Source organism: Lichenostomus cassidix, chromosome 4 (genome assembly GCF_008360975.1).
Source record: "Lichenostomus cassidix isolate B80296 chromosome 4, HeHo_3.0, whole genome shotgun sequence".
NCBI lineage: Eukaryota > Metazoa > Chordata > Aves > Passeriformes > Meliphagidae > Lichenostomus > Lichenostomus cassidix.
Window position 1 is genome coordinate 56,562,511 of NC_139484.1, and position 20,140 is coordinate 56,582,650.

At 38.0% G+C, this 20,140-nt stretch overlaps 1 protein-coding gene across 12 annotated transcripts in view; it reads left to right on the forward strand.

Moving 5' to 3' along the window:
• PROM1 (prominin 1) overlaps positions 1-20,140 on the forward strand; it is a 58,592-nt gene that overhangs the window by 20,192 nt on the left and 18,260 nt on the right. For 9 of the 12 annotated variants that reach the window (XM_085059294.1, XM_085059302.1, XM_085059305.1 and 6 more), the window contains exons 3-11: positions 1,004-1,062; positions 3,945-3,971; positions 5,480-5,685; positions 10,711-10,831; positions 13,562-13,625; positions 15,960-16,049; positions 17,202-17,419; positions 17,834-17,908; positions 19,079-19,142. In XM_085059294.1, the coding sequence (XP_084915420.1) occupies positions 1,004-1,062; positions 3,945-3,971; positions 5,480-5,685; positions 10,711-10,831; positions 13,562-13,625; positions 15,960-16,049; positions 17,202-17,419; positions 17,834-17,908; positions 19,079-19,142 (924 nt within the window). The remainder of the gene's footprint in view (positions 1-1,003; positions 1,063-3,944; positions 3,972-5,479; positions 5,686-10,710; positions 10,832-13,561; positions 13,626-15,959; positions 16,050-17,201; positions 17,420-17,833; positions 17,909-19,078; positions 19,143-20,140) is intronic. The other 3 variants (XM_085059299.1, XM_085059300.1, XM_085059304.1) reach the window with 1 other exon arrangement.

A 20,140-nucleotide genomic window follows, 5' to 3' on the forward strand; every position in this document is an offset into this window, starting at 1 on the left:
CTCTTCATCAGAGACCAGAAGTTCAGTCAATTATTTCTCCCAGACATCCGAACACTGTTCCTTTTACACAGCGTAGCGAGGAGCACACCCAGAGCCACTGGTGCTTCTCTGAGGGTCTGCAGAGCTGATGGTGCTCCTCTCCTTCAAGTCCAGGGTGCCACACAAGTGACTGAGAGGGACCCACAGTTCCCACCTTAGTTCCCTTGAGGTTGTCAAAACCTCGGTAATGGTAGGCCAGTGAGGTCTCAAAAAAGGGATCCATCTCTTGCAGCTGCCAGGGTTTACTGAAGGTGGCACTAGTTGTGTTAAATTCCTACTTTGTGGGTTTTTTTGTGATTGCTGTATTTTTTTAATGTTGTGGATAAGTTAGAGTGAATGTTGGATCGATGCACAGTAAATAGTAATATGCTAGGCTTTCTGATTTGTTTTGATGGTGTTACATACTCACTGTTGGTCCAGAGATCAAAAAAGAAAATATAAAAATAAAAAGGGAAAAAAAGATTAGATAATGTTGGCAAGATAAGGGTCTTCTTCTTCGTACCCTTCAGTCAAGAAGTCATCATTCACATGCTTGTTTTGCACATTATGTATCTAATGCTGCGTGTATGTATATTAATTTATGTATGTATGTACTTGGCATAAACATAAAGCAAAGCTGATACCCAAAACATTGCCCAAGTAATTGATACATGTGTGATGAACTTTTAATTACGATTTTATGGTACAGAGGATGACCTCGGAAAAACCTTCACTGTATTTCAGTGGTAACTGATTCATTGATAGACAACCTGGCTATATTCCTGTGAGCTCATAAAACACACAGTTGATTAAAAATGTTGTTACTTGACAGATTTATGGGGACACTTAAATGCTTGCCTATGCTGTTGATTTCTGTTCTTAATTTCATCTTGCCTACCTAAAAGTAGAATTCATACTATTCTCTTTCCTCTGCTTTTATAAATTATGTTGTTTAAAACTCTGGAATATTCTTGCTTATTTTCAGATCTCATCAGAAAACTAGCACAGCAGCAGTTTGGAAATACACAGGGCGATTATCAAAAGGTAAATTGTCTATGTGTATCTGCATAAAATAATGAAAATTATGACTTCGAAATTCAGTTTTGTTTCTAAACCAGGAATTGGTGTTTTAAAACTATATGAATAGGATACAAATATGAATTTTTTGAATAACAAGTATGATATTTTCATGAAAATATGGAACCAATTACAAAGAAAATTCCACAAGCCACTGTAAAGAAGCTACTTACAGTTAAGACTGACTTGTAAACTCCAGCTTGAATGTGATTGTTGCACAAAGATTGAAGGCTCTTTGCATTGAAAAATACTGCTTTTATTTAAAAAAAACTTAGAACCATTACTGCTTATCTTTAATGTAAGCTTCAAATACTGTTTCAAAAAGACAAATTTGTATTAAAAATATATTATTTATATATTAGCAAGAAAATGGAACAGAATGTGTGTCTGATCTTTAGGCTGTTGTGGAGCACAGCCTTCGGCTTTTGAAACAGTTTTGAAGGAGTTGAGTTTCTGCAGTAGGAATTTAACTGTGCCCAGGCAGTGGACAAGTTACTTCATATGAGCTACTTGCTTCTGGTCCCTGCAGTAAGTGTACCCATCAGGAGGATGAGTATGGTACTTGCACACAGACACTGAGCTATTGCCATGAATCAGGATGGCCTCACTGGTGCTTCCCTGTCTTCCAGACACAAGCCTGTTTCTCCAGTAGCTTGATCAGTTCTGCATGACATGCAGGTGTGTGGATATTGTTGTTATGCTGCATCAAGTGACTCTTGCTGATCCCATCTGCTTGTTTGGTGGGGCTCTAGGGAGTGGTGCATCACAAATGTTCCTGCACACCCAGGAAAGAATGGAAGGTAGGCCTTGGATGGGAGAGTCTTGGGAGAAAACCCATAGACCATAGGTGGTACCCATGACCACAAGCATAGTATTAAGTCATGAGAAATCTGAGACTAGTCCTTTGTAGGGGATGTGATTATAGGGTGGCAGCTAAAATATTAGCAGTGCTTAAGCAGTAGAACACATACAGGCCATTTATCAGTCCAAATTCTGACCTGAATACAGTGTAAAACTTCAAAACAAATTTGGAAAAGGAAAATATAGCAGAACAAGTGGAATGTCCTTCAGAAGACAGAAGTATCAGTGAGTCAGCTGTGGAGCAGCCAGCATGGCCAGCCAGCCAGATGTGCCCCTGGAGAACTTTACAGTTGAAGTAGAGAAGTGTGAATGTTGTTGTTGAAGGGTGTGGATAAATAGTTAGAAATGTTTGGCTATGGTTTTGATCACTGAAATTCAGGGTAAATGAATTCAGACTAGGATGAGTTCAGCCAAGTGTCCATTAGGATGATCTAGGGAACCTGTGTGTCTTCAGAGGAAACTGGAAGAGTTTGCTTAGCTTAGGAAAAGAGTTAAGAGGTGTGATTACTCTTTTAAAATATATATATGGAGAGGAAGCACTAGCAAAAAGGTTCTGCTTCTTGGGCAAAAGATAGTGCTAGCACAGAAGCATGGGGGCTGAAATGGACATGTGAGACTTGCTCACCAAGCACTGAGAGCAGACCTTCAGTAGCAGGAGCAGGAAATCTGCTTCTTCTATTTATCCTGTTAAATTTCTGCTGTCATTCCTCTGTATAATTTATTTAAACCTATTTATAGAATGCGTTAGTGACCCGGGAGACTCTTCCCACTTCTGTGCAGTGTGTCCTAATATTCCCAGTTGGACTCTAACCATGAACATCTCCCCATGCCCTGGCAGGGGCAGCAGTCTGCCAGGACAGCCCAGCAGCTGAGCTGTGCCTGCTCAGGGGAGCCAACTCACTGCTGCTGCCATTGCTTCACTTCTGCTGTGAGGCTGCTTGCTTGAAACGTTCAAAATCATATTTGGTAGCAGATTCATAAGGGAGGTTAGTTATCCTCCCTTTAATACAGGACAAAATGTGTTAATATGTCCAAAATACGATTTTGAGCATTCTAAGTATCACTGTACAGTAGGGGTTTCAAAAGGGTATTTGTGATGCTGAAAAAAGATCACTAAAACTCGAACATTTCTGATTCTCATGCATCAGACTTTGGGCTGAGGGGTCTTGCCATCTTTAGCTTGTCTACTTCTCTTCCAGTTAGGAGAAAGGAGAAAGCTCACACTATCAGCTGTGAACTTGTCATGCAGAGATGAAGGGAAAAATACAAGAAATTAATTTTCCATTGTGGAAACAAAGGGGAAATTGGGTTCCCCTGTAATTCCTGTCATTGAATATTTAGTTTTCAGTGTTTTTCAGGTTTTACAGATAAGAAAATAGGTAAGAACTGTTAAATAGATTTCTTCAGTCTTTCTTGAATGCCTTGTCTTGTTTTCTTATGAACAATTTAAATTAAACCTTTACGTGGTTAATTACAAGTGAGGTTGAATTTTGTGTGTAATGTGTTAAGATCCTAAAACTGCTGCTGGAGCTACTAAAATAAAATAAGCACTGAAAAGAAAAAGTTAGTCAAGAATATCATATCAGTTATGACAGGTGGAATTCATGAAGAAATCACCAAACTGCAAAATAATGTGATCTCTGGCATTCTGTGAGATATGTTGGGAATTATATGAAATAGATGCTCAGTGTGGAAGTAACTAGTCATTGTTTTAAGACGGAAGTATTTGTTGGGCAAATCCTAGATTCCTTTCACTCACCAAGGAAACCAGAAAATAGCTGCTATATATTTTATTGTAAATATTTTCCCATAATTATTTAATGGTGCTTCTGTGCATTATTTTACTTTAGTGGCTTGTTTGTTATTGTTTCTGTGTCGTTAATTGTTGTGGTCTAGTCATGGTTAATTATTCATTATTCACGGGATTTGTTTTTTGTGCATGCTGCCTGTGTATTATACACACTCTCCATTTGTTTTGACTTCCACAGCCAGAAAATGTTGTCCTGACTCTTCAGGTAATGCCTTATGGTAGATGTACAGCTTTGAAAAGAAACTAACCATGTCTGCACTACTTCTGTTAAAACATCCATAACTATTTTTAATGTTACTTTAAATACTGTTTTTCCATGTAACCAATCTTAAAATATTGTATGCTGTCAAAATTTTTGAAGCGTTCAGCTAGCTAGAAAAGAAAACAGTAATTCTTTTGCAAAATCTGCCCAAATTCTTCTTTAAAGCACCTAGTTCATACGCTTAAGAAGGAAGCATGGGTTTTAATTAGCAGTTAATAATAATAATTAAAAAAATAGTTTTCATCCTAGAATTGGTAATTAGGGCAGAAATTTGCAACTCTGCTAATGGTGGTAGTTGCTGTATTTGGCTCAGTTGGTAATTAGGGATTGAGAGGAAGGGCATCAGCAAAGCTGGAACTAGAGCATGATTGATATCTTGTGAGAAATTACAACTTATTGTGCAGGACAGTTCCACAGCCTCAATTTCATCCTTGTGCTGCCACCTTGCCCTTGAGCTGGTGGATCTATAAAACAGAAGAGGACTCAAAGTACTAGTGTGGGAATTAGTTCTCCTAAGATTGGGAAAGGAAAGCAGAAGAGAGATTTATCAGGGAAGAAGGACCCCTGGGGCATGCCCACGCTGTGCTGTCTGTCTCTGTGTGCAGACACCTCCCTGGTCCTGTTTCGGGTAGAAGCAGCACAGCCAGCTCACAGCTTGTCCCCTGGGAGCCACATTGCCTCGTGTGAGGCTGTGCCAGGGCTGCCTGGCCCAGCTTCTTGGTCCCTGGGCTCTTGCAGTGTGAAAGCAGGTCAGGGTATTGCATTACCACCTTTTGCTCCTGCCAGCTTTAGAAAGCATCCTTTTTAGTTGCTGCTGCTTTGCTGTTTGGCAGCAGAATAAATGTATTTACCTGAGAGATCTTAAAATCTGTCTGCTTCTTCATGTTTTCCAGTCCCTAAGCAGTTTTAAATTCAGCAGTTTGGAGAAACCTCTGCCATTGTAATCGATCATCCAGTGAAATACTTCCCTTTGTGGTTCATACGAATTTTTCTACTCTTAACTGATAAAAAGGAGAAAAAGCTAAGCCTCCTTTTCCACCTGATGAGGTGTTGCTCTAGCTTGCCTTGCTGACATTTGTGGAGCCTTTTTGGAAACAGATGTGAGAAACAGTAAATTTGTGGTCTGGGAATTCAGATGTGTTCATTTTTAACCTGTTTCCATTGCATTGATTCACATTTATTTCTTGTGAGCCTACTTTTCTCTTAGTGCTTAGTCTTGTAGTTTGCTTAGCTAATACTCTAGCCAAGTAATTCTTAGCTATCAGTATCTACAATGTTATGTATCTTTTTGTTAGAAAAGTTGTCCATTATTGACAAAATATACCAAGTCCATAACCTCAGTAACTTAGTAGATGGTTTAGTCTGTAGTGTGATTTTTAATTACTTGCTCTATACTGATTGCAGTTACTGTGTGATATCTGCTATTACCACTATTTTTGTCTGAATTACAGGCCATCTACTATGAAATCGGTTTTATAGTCTCCGCAGCCTTGGGATTGCTATTTATTTTGTTACTGCCTCTTGTGGGACTTTGCTTCTGTATGTGTCGTTGCTGTGACAACTGTGGTGGGGAAATGCATCAAAGACAGAAGAAAAATGCTGACTGTCAGAGGAGCTGTTTTGCAACATTTCTTTTTGTTGCTTCTTTAATAATAAGGCAAGTGTGATAAAGAGAACAATATAAACCTTGGTATAGCAGTTACTTTGCAGTGTCATGTGACAAATAATATTACTGTATTAGTCTACAGGTGCAGAAATTATTTTATTAGACTAAGTAATATTATTGCTTATTAAAGATGTAACTGCATTATGAAAATGCTGCTACCGTTGCTATCTACAGGCCATTACATACTTACTTGAGCAGAATGTATGTGTGAAACAAACAAAAAATTATGTTTGCATTTGCAAATAACATTTTTGCCAGTCTCAAAAGGGCGGTTGCAGAATGTTACATTAAACTTGTGAACACCAGAGACTGTGTCCTGTGTTCAGTTCCCATCCCACAGAGAACCTGAGATACCACATACTGCTTTGTTCTTGGTAGTGGTGTGGTGGTGAGAAAAGCAATTAGGTGACTTCCTTCAGTATTTGCTGTACTCCAGGTGTTCTTACTAGTTTGAAACAGTGGGTTTCTTCTGGGTCCTGAGTTGTTTAAACAATGCATGCACTCCCTGTGAATCCTGGGGTTTGGAGACATTTTTGCAGTGTTAGTGTTAGGAGCATAATCCTGTGCTGGGTTTGTAATGGATGATGAGGAGCTACAATCAAGACTTTTCCCTGCTTTCAAAAGATGTTGTTTGCTGTCAGGCTTTCTGTTTTCCTGTAACAACTTCATCTTTTCACCTCCCTATTATCTTTATTTTGTGATTATATTAAAAGAGAAAAAAACTCTTTTCATCTATACTGTGTGACAGTTTAGTCAGGTGGGATGTACTTTGTCACTTCACTGTAATCTAAAATTATTTCTTTTTCTACTACTGTGTGTTGTATGACAAATGGTGACCTTGCTTATGCTGGAATAGAGGACAGGCTGATATCAGATATGGGAACATGCTCTTTTCTCCCAGACATCAGTGGCAAGCATGACTCTCAACAGTTTAATGACTCAAAAACTAAGTGGTGTAGGTGACAGATGCATCCCTGCCATGATGACAGGACAAAAATTCTTCATGGTTCAAGGGTGCCTTGAAGACAGTAAGTTATTAAATTACCATTCAGCATGTCGAAACTGGAGGTAGGTCACAGAGTCTTGCCAGCTGTCTTTCCACCACATTGCAGGAAGCTGTGTTGCAGGATGCTTCTTTCTGGCTATTATGGCTGAGGAATGTTGCCTGTTAGTAGAGAAATCAAGAGATTGCCCCCTTGTTGGTCTCTTTAACTTGTGCATTTGCTGCCAGCTATCCTTGTGGGATTCAGCATACCCAGCACTGGCAAATACTTCTTCTTTCCAGGTCATGACTGGCAGATCAGTGATCCCTAGTAACATGCTTTCCAGAACTAAGGAAATTGACTCTTTAATTTCTCTTTTTTTTTTCTTTTTTTTTTTTTCTTTTGTGTGAGACATGAGGAGTATCAGATGCTTACCCTAAGGCAGGGGTTGAGCTCAGTCTGCAGGTTGAGTGGAGATAATCTCATATGACTCCCTGGTTAAATCTAATGCTGTGAGTGATGTACAGGGGGAGATAGAACTTTACAAGGCTGATATTGCTGATCTCAGACTGACTGAAGGCTCATGTCTCCAGTATGCCTCTGTACACAGAGAGATTCTCTTGCCCTTCCTGGATCTCCTTTCACAAGGGAGGAGAAGATGCCATGCCTGGATCTATTTAAGCACTCGTCAGGTTGCTTACTGCTGTGCTGTAACACAAAAGGACAGTCCTACTGGTAGCCATTGCCCCAACAGAAAGTACTGGAGGAAGCCTGAGGTTTATTTAAAACTGTTTCTACATGTCTTGTACAGTACTCAAAAAGTCTCCTTGTGGATTTATTATCTGCTTTTCCTCCAAGTTCCTATGTAACTTCAGTTTAAGTTTACGTGTAGGTCTTCCCAAAATCACACTTCTGAAGCACTGAGCCAGAGCTGAATACGTAAGCTGTGACAATAACCAAAAGGGTTTAGTCCTGGGTGAGTGAAATGCTTATGGCTACTTGCAGACAGAGCAAAAAGAATGAAAACTTGAATGATCTCCACCAATACAGGGTTACATTGAGATGTGCTATGAAATTACTGAGGTGGGTTTAGTCATTGTTTGGGTATAATTTTAAGTTCATGCAGCACTGGAGGCCTTCTTTGGGAGCAGGTCTCCCAAACCCCTGCCAAGTGACTGGAATGTCACAGACTCCTTCACCCAGAGCTGTGCTACTTCAGAAGATGCATTTAGCAAGGCTGGCATCCCTCAGAGTACCCTGAACTCCCACCTCTGCTAACAGAGCTTTGTTTTAAAGGCGCTACTGTGGAACATACATGTAAACAGCTGCTGGAGGGACTGGGAAGGATTTCTAAGGGGATGGACTTCTTCAGGATTACCACCTAAGTGTATGCTCTTCATCTTCCTCCATCTCTCTTGCAATGCCAGTTAATATCCACCTGTGAAACCTGACAAGAAACTTTTGTGTGGAATATTGGACTCCTGAAGAATTGTTCAGACAGTTTTCTTAACCTGTTACAGAAGAAGCATGTCCTTTTTATTCCTGCTTTTATGACTTTCTCCTTTTAGCTGCTTACTGAATGTTGACTCAAGGCTCAGTTACATAATAAATAGATTTTTCTTCTCAGGTTGTGTGTTTTTTTAGTTACATTCAGAGTATAGTCACAGTTATGCTGAGTACCTTGGCTGCTTGAAGTATCTCCATTATCCTGTTTCCTCCCATTCCTTCCATTTAGGAAGCTGAAGGGAAAGATGGTTGTGCTCAGGACTTAGAAAGTAGTGTTTTGTTAGCTTCCGATTGACCTTTCTGATCTCTGAGCATAGCATTGAAAGGACATAAAATGCTGTCTTGTCTAAAGAACAAGGATGTGGTTATAAACTCTTAAGTCTTGGAGCAATATACAAATGTTTGCTTTTCCTGATCGCTTGAGATAATTTGTCTTCTGATTAACAAAGAAAAGGTAGAAAAGTTTTGATAGCAATTGCCATCACAGTAGAGTGAAAAGAAATAATATATTGCCTATATCCAAAATTAAATTGTTTTTTCTGCTTGTTGTAGAATTAGAGAATGGTTTAAGTTGCAAGTTACTCAGTTCCTTTGTATTTAGGCATTCTGAGTTCTCGTACTTGGGTGCTAGCTGATGGTAGTGGCTGCTTGAGTGTTGGTCATAGTATAAATAAAACTATTCTATTTGCTGTAGGTTAAGTAGGAGCATAAATGTGTGTGTCCTTTTGTTTCATAGTGACTTCTGGAGGTTAATTAATGACCAGTTTTGAAGACACAGTTGTGAAATTTTGGGTAGAGAAGCAACCTCTTTGTGTCAAACTGTCATCCTGTTACGAATATTTTTGGACATAGAGGAAAATGTTAGTGAAGGAATCGTAAAAGGCACAACCTGTAGCATAGAGTTTTGCCATCTCTCCCTGTAACATGCTTTGAAATCAGAATTTTCCTTCAGACAGTATTTTTCAGAGCAACAGAAATTCTAGTACTTGAGACCTGTTTAAAGAGTAGAACAAGCCTTTACATTGTTTGGAAAAGCTGAAGTAGCAAAAGCAAAATAAAGATGAAGGTTTGGTTTTGATGCACTGAAGGACGAGATGAGCATCATGAGTCAGGGTGTTTGCTCCTGTCTTGCTGGGATACAGAAGTCATGCCATTTTAGGTACCTGTTGGCTCTCCATCATCTCATTTATGTGGCTGTATTATGTCTTCCTTTGAATTTATATTCTTTGAAACAAGAGTTGTACTTACCATGTGTCTTTTTCCCCATAGAAAGCCTGGATTGGGGGTTTTTTAAGTCTTATTTAAAAATAGTACTGTCAGTCTTCTTGGCACCCAAGTTTAGGAAGTTTGACAGTCTGAAAGGAGTGCAGTACCATTTGTGTTAGTGATTCCCTTCTCCTGTGTTTGGATGTCCATACTGGCCTTTCAGGGTGCTGCCTCTCTAGTACTGGGCTGTTGAATTGCAGAACAAAGTAAGAGACTGAACAAGTGTGCCGTCCAGGAATTGCCTGAAATGCACCTGACTGCAGTCTCAAGGCAGTGTCTGCCCTTTAGGGATATGTCCTGCCTGTGGTGAGTGGAATTCAGCTTTCTGCTGTTTAAATCTCAGAGTTAGGGCTTAGCCCATTAGATGGGTTTGTAGTCAGCCTGATTTTGAAGCTGTCACCACTCTGGTGGTTACTCTTGTCTTTTCTGGTCTGCAAGGTTAGCTGTTGTGAATATGAGGTGTTTAAAAACAAAAGTCATCCTTCTCTTGAAGTCTGTTTTACACCTAAGCTAAACAGAAAACTAAGGTTCATGTGTGATAAGAGAGCTTTGAAATCTCTCATGGGACCTTTAATTGCCTTTTTACTTACTGTTTTTGCAGAGCTGCCATGCCATACTGAGAAGTTTACAGTGAGGAGTGATCAAATAGAAAACAATCATCAGCAGTGCTGACAGGAAGTCTAGCTCACTTTCCACCTTTTGTTTCAGTATCAGGAAATGCTTATTATTTTAGCCTTAATAGGAACTATTCATGTGCTTTTGAAAGATCCCTGCAACTATATAAATAAATTGTACCATTATGAATAAATCTTGCTGAAGTTATCAGATGAAAAATGCTCTTTTTCACAGTTAACTTGGGAGCATTTGCTTGTAGCTGTGTCAAGGTTAATGATACTTGTAAAAGAGCCTAATGTTTCTGTCTCATACAATTTACCTAGGCTTTACTCATTTTCTGACAGTACCCATGCAAATGAATTAGCACTTGTACATTAGTAGCTTCAGAAGACTTGAGGTTAACATTGCTTTTCCTTTCTTTTATTTGAATTAGTAGTCCAATATTAGCCCTTTTGGCTCAGTCTTGTAGCCTGCCTCATGGTGCATGTGAGAACCTGTAGTAAGAAAAAGAGAATTTGTAAATTTATGGAGACCTTTCTTTCTTTTGATAATGTTGACTTTTTTTTTGGCTATAATTTTTTAATTCTGTTTTATGTTAAAATGTGCACTTACATTAACAAATATCTGTTATCTGTATTTTTTGTAGTGTTGGAGTGCTCTGTGCATATGCTGCCAACCAGCATTTAACTAACCAAGTCCGAGGAGCAAAGAAACTGGTTAACAGTAATTTTAAAGATATGAAAATTTTCCTTAACGACACTCCAGCGGTAAAGAATTTTTTCTTTATAGGGAATGATGGTGGGAGGGAAGAGGTGTAAATAAGAAATATTGCAGAAAAGAATTCTTTCAGTTTGGTACAAATCACACTTGCATTATTTTGTGTATTCTTTGTCTGCCTCACTAAGTAGAATAAACAGTGCAAGGTAAGATGTTTTCACGCAGCAGTAAGTGCTTGGGACTTATCCTGATGGATCAGCATTCCTTGAACAACAACTGAGCTGTACTGTGGGGGTATGCTGCTCTGATGCTTGTAGGCCCTTTTCCTCCTGCTGAACTAGTGTAGATCACAAGCAGAAGAAAAATAATTTGGAAAAATAAGGTTATAAAAGGAAAATATATAATTTTATTACTGAATGAAATGAAATGAAAACTGGGATTCCTTGTTGCGCTTTCCTGTTTCTTTGCATTTTGGGCGTACTTCTATGTGCTCTGGGACAGAGCCACAATAACTTCTTTCCCAGGAATATTTTTGACTGTTTTTCTGTCAACCAGAGTCACACTGTTCTGTACAGAACAGGAAAGATGTGTTCCTTTCAAATTTTTCTTAGAGTCCCATAAGCAGTGTCCTCTCCATATCTTGTTTTGTGTTCAGGGAAAAAAAATGAGGAAGTGCTAGTTAGGAGGACATGTAGACAATGTGCAGTTTCAATTCTTTGTAAATTTATAGGGGCGGGGAAAAAAAGTCTTGACAGTTCTGTTACCTTGGCTTTCATTAGTTTTAATTATTTTAATTCAATTTTATTAATCTTTTTTACTTCCACAAGGCTGATAAATTAGAAATAGGTGGAATTCACGCAGTTTGATTGTGAAATCCACAAGTGTGGTAACATCCCAGTCGCAGTAACTCTGGGCTGCCTTTCTGCTGGCCAGGGCTGTGTGAGAGCAGGAGACTCCTGGGGGATGATGCCATCAAATGTTCTCCTATCTGGAGTTGTTCCCCAAATTTGTGTGCACATGGTGTTGTGACAGATGGTAGTAGAGGTATATGGCAAGAAGTGGAGGTCATGCCAATAATCTTTCTAGAAACAGTGTGTTTGGTCAGTCTGGAGCTGATGCTGGGCACCGGAGGATCAATCCAGTCACATCAGAAACCAGAATCCCCTTGACAGTGTGCTGGGTTCCAACAATCAGAAACATCAGAGGAGAAAATCTGTAATCTACCTTAATAGAGAAAAAAAATAGACAGTGGCTAAAATATTAATAAAAACACTGAATTATTAAGAGTGTCAAGACTTCATCACTTTTGGCAGAGGTTACTCAAAGTCTCACTTAGTAGTTCTTTAGTTTCAGTGTGGGATTATTACTTTTTATTTTTTAGACTTGATGCTGATGCAGTCATCAGCTGTATCTCCTGAGTCATTTTGTCAGATAAAGTGCATGAGTATAATGTATACACACAACGTTTGTGAGAATTTCTTGCAGAAAGGAGAAGGACTTCAGTTTTTTGCAAAAGTTCTAGTATCCAACTAATCGGCTATAAAGCTCTGAAATTTGAACTGATGTCCTTGACTCATCAGTATGAGGTGTGTACAGCATATAAGAGGATTTGAAAAAGAAGTCCTGTGTTAGGAGTTCATGTCACAGGAGATTTGCAGACTATGAGTATTGAGGAGTAACACTATTAGTTATACGGAGTCGCCTTTTGTCTGTGACATTGCTGGAGACAATGTAAAACCTGTAACGCTGCAGAATTTTAATCCTTTGGTTAGCCTAGGCAGAAGAAAAAAGAAAATAAACAAAAATAGACCCACAGCTTTCTTAGTAAGAAACTCTCATTTTTTTATTCTCCTGTTTTATAAAAAGGAAGTCCACTTCATACCTTGTCATTTAATTGCATTCACTGCTGTGTGATCAGTAGGTCGTTTGGAGGGTGGGGTTTTTGTCTTCTTTTCTTGTTTCACAGAAAGTTTGAGACAGCAAGCCAGATGCACCTTGGTACACATTTGAATCATGCTTAAAATTGGAAATCCATTTGTCAAGTGTGTTAACTTTTCCACCACTTTAACTTCTTTGGAGAAAAATTCATAGTGCGTTGTTTTAAACATGAAGAAATCAATAAAGGTTACATAATGTCTTTTCAAAATTAGTGTAAGATTTCCACTTGGTTCTTTATTAGCCTTTTGACCATACCCAGGATTTGGTGGTAACTGAGTTGCTGGTTTCTGTTGTTATGGTTTCTTGGTAGAGCTCAGGTTGAGACTGGGCCAAATTGACTTGGGGGTAAGAACAACTGTTTGTATTAAGACAGAGCAGCCAACTCCTTTCAACAAGAGAATCTCTTAAAGGCTGCCCAGATACAAGTCAGTCTGGTTGATGAACTGTTTCAAAATTGCCACCACTTCAATGCCAGATCTTTGCATGAAGGAGGAACTAATGCCACTAGAAAATGAAGTAAGAGAGTTGAAGACATGGAAAACCTTATTTGCCTGACTGATTTGAAGCCTTCATAAGCCTGCAGTTCCTGCTACTTAATATTTTTGAACTCAATCATTTACCAGAGAGATGTTCCAATTAAGTAGATGTCCCAATTAAACACCTCTTTTTTGTGCAGTTCTGCTAAGCAAATATAATACTTGGCTAATGGAAAACAGTAGAAAGCTAGCATGTGGAGGGGTTGCACAAATATTTTGATTGTTTCAAAGTGACAGTTTGACACATTCAAAAGCTCTACTTTTTTTCAGTTCTTCTAATAGTTTTTTTAATCATCTTCTTCTCAGCAAATTGACTACTTGGTGAGCCAGTACAACACAGCTAAGGATAAAGCACTCTCTGACCTAAATAGTAAGTACTTTTATTTAAAGGGGGTTAGCAATATGTATTTAAAAGCTTCAATAAGATAATGTAATTAGCTTGTAGTGCAAAGTGAAATTTTATTTATGAGAACACGGTTTTCAAATAGAAGTGCTGTTCTCAGTGGTAAATGAGACTAAAATCCTTTTCACATAAAATGTCTCAGCTGATATAATGCATAGTATTTCCCAAAATAAAATTAATTTATTAAATTATTATACAATAAGCCAGGGTAATATTTTATTCCCATTTTTATAAATCAGTAAGCACTAGTACTTGTAGCATTTTTTGGAATATTGTTCCTCAGTTTTGAAATGGATGCCAAAAATCAGGGAACAGAGCTACTAGCACTTATGCTAGTTCCAATGAGAGAGATCTGTTTATTTTTCTTGTTCTGCCTTTGTCCTCTGTTCAGCTAGGAGTTGAGGTATAAGCTTATGTCCTTTCTAAAGCTGCTTAATGTATTTGCCATTTCAGAATGAGCAGTTGACGAGCAGGAAATAAAACTTGAAGTAGAACTGCTGCACTTTCCACTTCAGCACAGTTACAATATGAGGCATCACTTTTAAAGCTCTCAGTAAACAAAAACAACCAGAAAACTGATTTTGTTTTAATTTAAGATCCACTTTCCAAAATTACAAATAGAAAGGGCCAAGTATAGTCAGTATACATTATGATTCAAGGTGCATTGTTAGCAGGTTAATAAATGCATACAGGTTTGTGTTGTTGGATTGAAGGATTGTTGCTGGGATCAAACAGTGAACTGTGGCATTGTGCCCCTTATAATAAATTGACTTCTCATGCCCAGAATCTCTGCTTCTGTGTAGGTTTAAAATGTATTTTAAAGGTAGTTTTCAATGCAGCCAACTTGGCATACCTCAAGGTTAATGTGTCTTGTCTGTGTGAGGTTTTATTGCACACTGAATATATTTGTGAAAGTCGTAAAAGCAGTACTTGGGTACTCTTCCTACTTAATTATCAGCAGGAACGCTCTGGTCTAAAAAAATAGATGTAATCTTTAAGTCTATGATAATAATGACAATAATAAAAAAATTGACATTTGCATGTCAAGTATTAGCTTGAAAATAGCCACTCCAAACTGAAATTTCAAATTAATTGTTTATTTGTTCTCAAGGCAAATTTATGATGTTAGTTAACAGAACCTAGGTGGATCTGTGATGAAAGCAATCATCAAATAAAGATAGCTTTTATTTTCTTGAAATACCAGAATTAAGTGTGTGACATCTGGGTACAGAAGGATTTTTTCTAAGGGAATCAACTGTAGCAGAAATCCCTAGAGAACTGTAGATGAGTTCAGTTTGCCCACCCTAAGGAAATGCTGAAAAGTGTTTTCTGATTGGTAAAAATTCTCATCCCAAGCCAGACATGGCAGTGCTGACAGTAAGGGACTCTTCTGTACTATTCAATATTCCCATCTCATCAAAAGGAAAACAACTGAAAATCTGTTTACTGTGATCCGAAAAGGGAGAGGACCCAGTGATTATCTAAAGGATATGTCACATTAAAGTGCTTCACCCAACCCTGCTCAGTGTTTCTGTGTCACTCTGCTGAGCTGAGGTTCATCTCTGTTTGTGGGCAGTGAGGCTGGAGGGTTTGGAGGTGGGGATAGCTGTGGCTGTGAGGATCTGTGCTGGATGTACTGCCTGAGGGTTCAGGGGCTTAACATGCTTAAGGGATTTCAGCAGAGCTGACTGGCAGGTCTGGCTTGTGGGTGACCTTGGTGTTGCTGGATACACGAGGAACAGGAGAAAGGAAAAGAATCTACTTTTTAGTTTCTCTTGCACTGTGAAAACATAGTGTGCAGTGAATGAGTATGCCACAAAACTCCTGTCCAGATGCTGGACTTCTTTAGGATTGTGGAAAAAATCCTGTTCCCAAGAAAAGTAGTAAATGCAGTGAAATACATTGTGTAGAGTTTGTTGAAACTCTTGTGTGTCTTTACCTATGTGATCAAGTGATAGTGAATATTTTCCAACATATTTTGATTTACTTCTTTAATTTATAGGCCTATAGCTAGCTAAATCAGAACTCTGTCCCTGCATTACCTACTGTCACTTAAGTTCTGAGTGTCAGGCCTTAGAAAAATTTTAATATATGTATTCATATGTATATGTATATCAAATTATACGTATGTATGCATATATATATAATATATACATACATATGAATATATACGTAATATATGTATTTGTTAAATAAGCGTCTGACAGCATGTAGTTTAACTGACAGCATGTAGTTTAAGAGACAGTTTAAATTGTACTAGTGTATAATGTGGGGGGTTTTTTTTATCTCTCCATACAACAGATGTTGGACCTGTGCTTGGAGCCAGAGTTCAAGAACAGCTGGGAAAAGAAGTACGTCCTGCACTCGATGCAGCTCTGACAATGGCAGGAGGTGAGATGTACATGTTGATGTATAGTGTTCTGTTGCCATAGTAAAACAGGCACAGCATGGGATAGCTTTATGCAGTGCCATGAGTCAACTTACCATTTTTCTACATGCCTTGATGTTTCGTTTAAACTGAAGATTTCAAACATCTTAAGATTTATAAATACATTTAAAAACTAAATGAAGATTTACGTGGTATTTTTGATACTTAGTTTCAACAGTCATTGAAGAGGGTTGAAAATCTGAATTTCCTGCCCAGCTTATTATGAGAGTGCTAATCAGCATTTCTTCATTGTATCTTTGAGTTTGTCATTGCTCATTCTTAGTTCTCTCTCCCTTTAGAGGAAATACTCCTTTATTATATTTTTCATTTAAGGCTTCTTTTTTTCAGTAATCAGGTACAGCTTACAGAGCAAAGGGAAGACACCCATGAACTTGAGTCACTTTGATTTTGTTTTTTTTTTTTTAATCACTTGTCATCATTGTCCTTTTTTTGCTTTATTTCTCTTATTTGTCTTGAAGTCAAAGTGGAAAGGGCTATCAAAGGTAAAAACCACCTTGTGGTTGTGGATAGAACCTTGTGTTGTGTGAAGTGCACTTTATTTTTGTAACTTGTGTACTTTTAGTTGTGTTTGTGTGGTTCTTTGTCTATTAAACACCTGTTCAGTGTTTGAGGTTCTTTTGTTTGTTTGGTGGGATTGGAATGAAATCTAGAGCCAGACAGTGTGGAACGCTCATTAATGCTTGGCAGATGCAACATGATCTCCTAACTTTTCATCTTGCAGCTACATGATTTGTGAGTTGGATTATAAGCAAAAGACTGAAAATACAATTTGATATGGGCTTTTAGTTTCTAATGATCAAGTGTTAAAGTTCTTTACTGAAACCACTGAGAAAGGAGAGGTAGGGAAAAGGTAGAAAAATGGGAAGTGGATAGAATCTTAGTAAAAGTGGATAGAATCTTAATAAAAGTAACCTCAGCGCATTAATTTCTTTGCAGGCAAGCCTGAGTGATGTATTTTTGTGTGCAATAATTACATATCCTGTGCTAGAGGGTTTTTCTGGGAGATAGGCAGTAATTGCATCAGTATTGTTAAGAATACCATATCATTGATGCTTTCTAACACTTGTTTTTTAAAAAAATTCACATCCTTGCAGCCATCAGAGAGACAAAGGAAGCACTGGAAAATGTGAGTGTCTCTGTAGAGGTATTGCAGGAGGGAACAGAGAGACTTCATGCAAACCTGACAGATGTTAAAATGCACCTAAGCAACACCCTCAATGACTCTGCGTGCAATGCAGCTCAGGCTGCCTCAACTTGCAATATCATCAGGAATTCATTAAGTCAGCTGAGCATCAATGCCAATTTTAGTGGGGTAAGATCTTTTAATGGTACTTTTCAGACTCTTAGAGTGTGATTGCCTTGAATAAGCCCAGTAGTATTTCTGCAATTCAGTGGCTTGGTGTGTGCTGTCACTTGTGAGATAAGTGACCTTCCCTTTTTCTGGGTTTCTGGGTAATTCCAGTCACTGTTTTCCTCTTCTGTGTAGAAAAGGATAAAATGTGTGTCAAGCAGCTTTGTTAAGTGCTGCTCTGGGCAGTGAAATAACCTGCCATCCCAAAAACGCTGAGGGTTAAGCTTTCCTTTTGTACAGCAGAGGTTTTATGAGTATTGGGAAGATTCTACTACCGATCACTAGTTTCTTTACCCTCTCTCTTAACTTCAGAATATTTACTGAATTAGCAAACCTGCTACTTTGATGTGACTCAGGTGGTTTTTTTTTTCCTAGTTGCCAGGCGTGAGCTCACAGCTTGCAAAGGTCAATGATGTCCTTAAAATAGACCTTTCTAGTCTGGTTCAAAAGGTATGTTTCTTGACAGACTTGTAAACTGTTAATTAATAAACTGGGATGTGTATCACTTGCTTTCCCTTGGTTTCTCAAGCAGAATCCTTTTGTTCCCACCTCAGCCTGCTTCATGGTGGATATCTCTCATTGTTGGGCCAAGATTTAACACTTGAGAGTATGAATGTAGAGCTTTATATCTCCAGGATACTAGAGATCAAAAATGCATTGCAAGTTGTCTGCTTGAAAGAACAGTCCCTAAAAAACGAAAAGGCAGAAATGTGGATCCAGTAGCATGCTCTCTGCTTTTTGGTTCAAACTACAGAAATAAAAAATCCATGGTTTCCTAATTAGTTCTGTTGTATTCCAGCTATTTTGAAATACTTATTCAAATTCATTATGTACATATTTAATATTAAATTGGGTGCAATGGACCAAGTGTAATTGCTATTAGTATTTTTTGCAAGACTTTACAAAAAACACTACAATTTTCACCTAGAAAAATGGTGGATTAGTTTGAGCAGTTGAAAAATCTAGGAATCTGAAAATGTGTGCTAGGAACAGAAGGCACTTACTGAAACCAAAGGCTGGGGGTAGGGGTTTAAACCCCTTCCTGCTTCTGAAGTATTCGGGCTTGTGGGGAGTAAGGTTTTAAGCATCCGCTGCAATGGCTTCTCCCTTCTGTCCAGCTGAGCTACTGAGGTCCCCTTAGTATGGACTCCTTTCCCAGTCTCACTGAAGAGGCATTGCAATGTCTCTAGAGCAGTTGGGTTTCATTGTTTGTAATATGCATTTCATGTTTGGAAGGCATAGACTTGCAAACAGGAGGTGTTAGGCTGGGGCACAGAAGCTCCTTTTGCTTTGTGAATCTTCATATGTGTGTTCTGGCTCTTAGATGAGATAGATCTGACAGGCAGCAAAGTTTGAGATGATTGTGACTGATTCATGTGTGTTTAAATATAGATTTTTTTTTTCCCCCAAGGAATATTCTGGATAAAACTGAATCTGAAATATACTTAGAGTTCCTATTTTGCTTTCACTTTTTCTAATATGCAGTGATAAAACCATATTTTTCTTAGTATTACCAGATACATTTTAGTATGTGTGTACTTTTGATCCTAAAAGGGAAAAAAGCTGCAAACAATTTGGCAATGAGAAACAGTCCATAATTTTTCCATCTTTTATTCTTAGGGTTATGCAGCATTTAATGATACTCCAGACTTGGTGGTGAATCAAACCAGGAACATTTTAGCGGGTGAGGACAAACTAGCTTTTCACTTTGATTGATTAATGGTTTTGTTTTCTTTTATTGGTAATATATTTTCTTGGCTAAATATCATTAAAAATGGAAATATAAAACTTAACTTTTTTTCTAATTTGGTGTAGAGAAAAAAAACAACGTGGAAAGCAACTGTATCTTGATGAGGACCCTAAATTAAATCTAAAAACAGACCATATGGTATTTTATGAAGGAGTTTTATCTGTTAGGCTTTTTACTGCTCAAGTAATGAGAAATCTTGTGATCCTCACTTCACACTGATGCTTTATTCGGTTGAAAAACTAATTTTCTTTGACCGATGTGTTTATGACATATTTAGGAGTGGGATGTTAGAAAAACTGAATATCCCTGCTGCTATGTTAAAATATGGTGGATGGTGAAGTGAAAGTCAAAATATGCCTTAAGGATAATTTAAATGGCTGTCTCAGTTGTTTTGTTACTTGGGCTTTACATTTTTTGCTCTTTGACTGTACCTGTGTGGTAGTATAGCATATGCACACTAATCTGTTTTAATTTTTGTTCTTGCATTGTGGACCTGTTCTGCATTATATATAAGCAGCTGTTCCTTGTAAGTTTTTCTGGTTTGTTGTTTTGTTTTCTTCCCCTCCAGGGCAAAATAAAACACAGTATGGATATAAGCATAGTGTACTGTGTGAATTTGCCTATAATGAGCCAGTTTTCTAAAACTGATATTACGCTTTTCATTAAGAAATCTAGAGCAGATCTACTCATTTTCCATATCTGAAATGTAAAACACAAACAAAACAATTTATCTGTTTATAAATTGTTGGGGCTTTGTTTGTATAACAACTGGGTTTGAGTTACAAAAGCAAATAAAATAAATAGGTTTACTAGAAAAAAATTGCATTTATCTCTAAACTTAAAAAAAAAGTGTGATTTGTTACCTGGTTGAATTTGAGGCGTAATCATCAAAACAGACAAAAACTTGTCCAGTTGTTTTTTGAGAAAGGAGG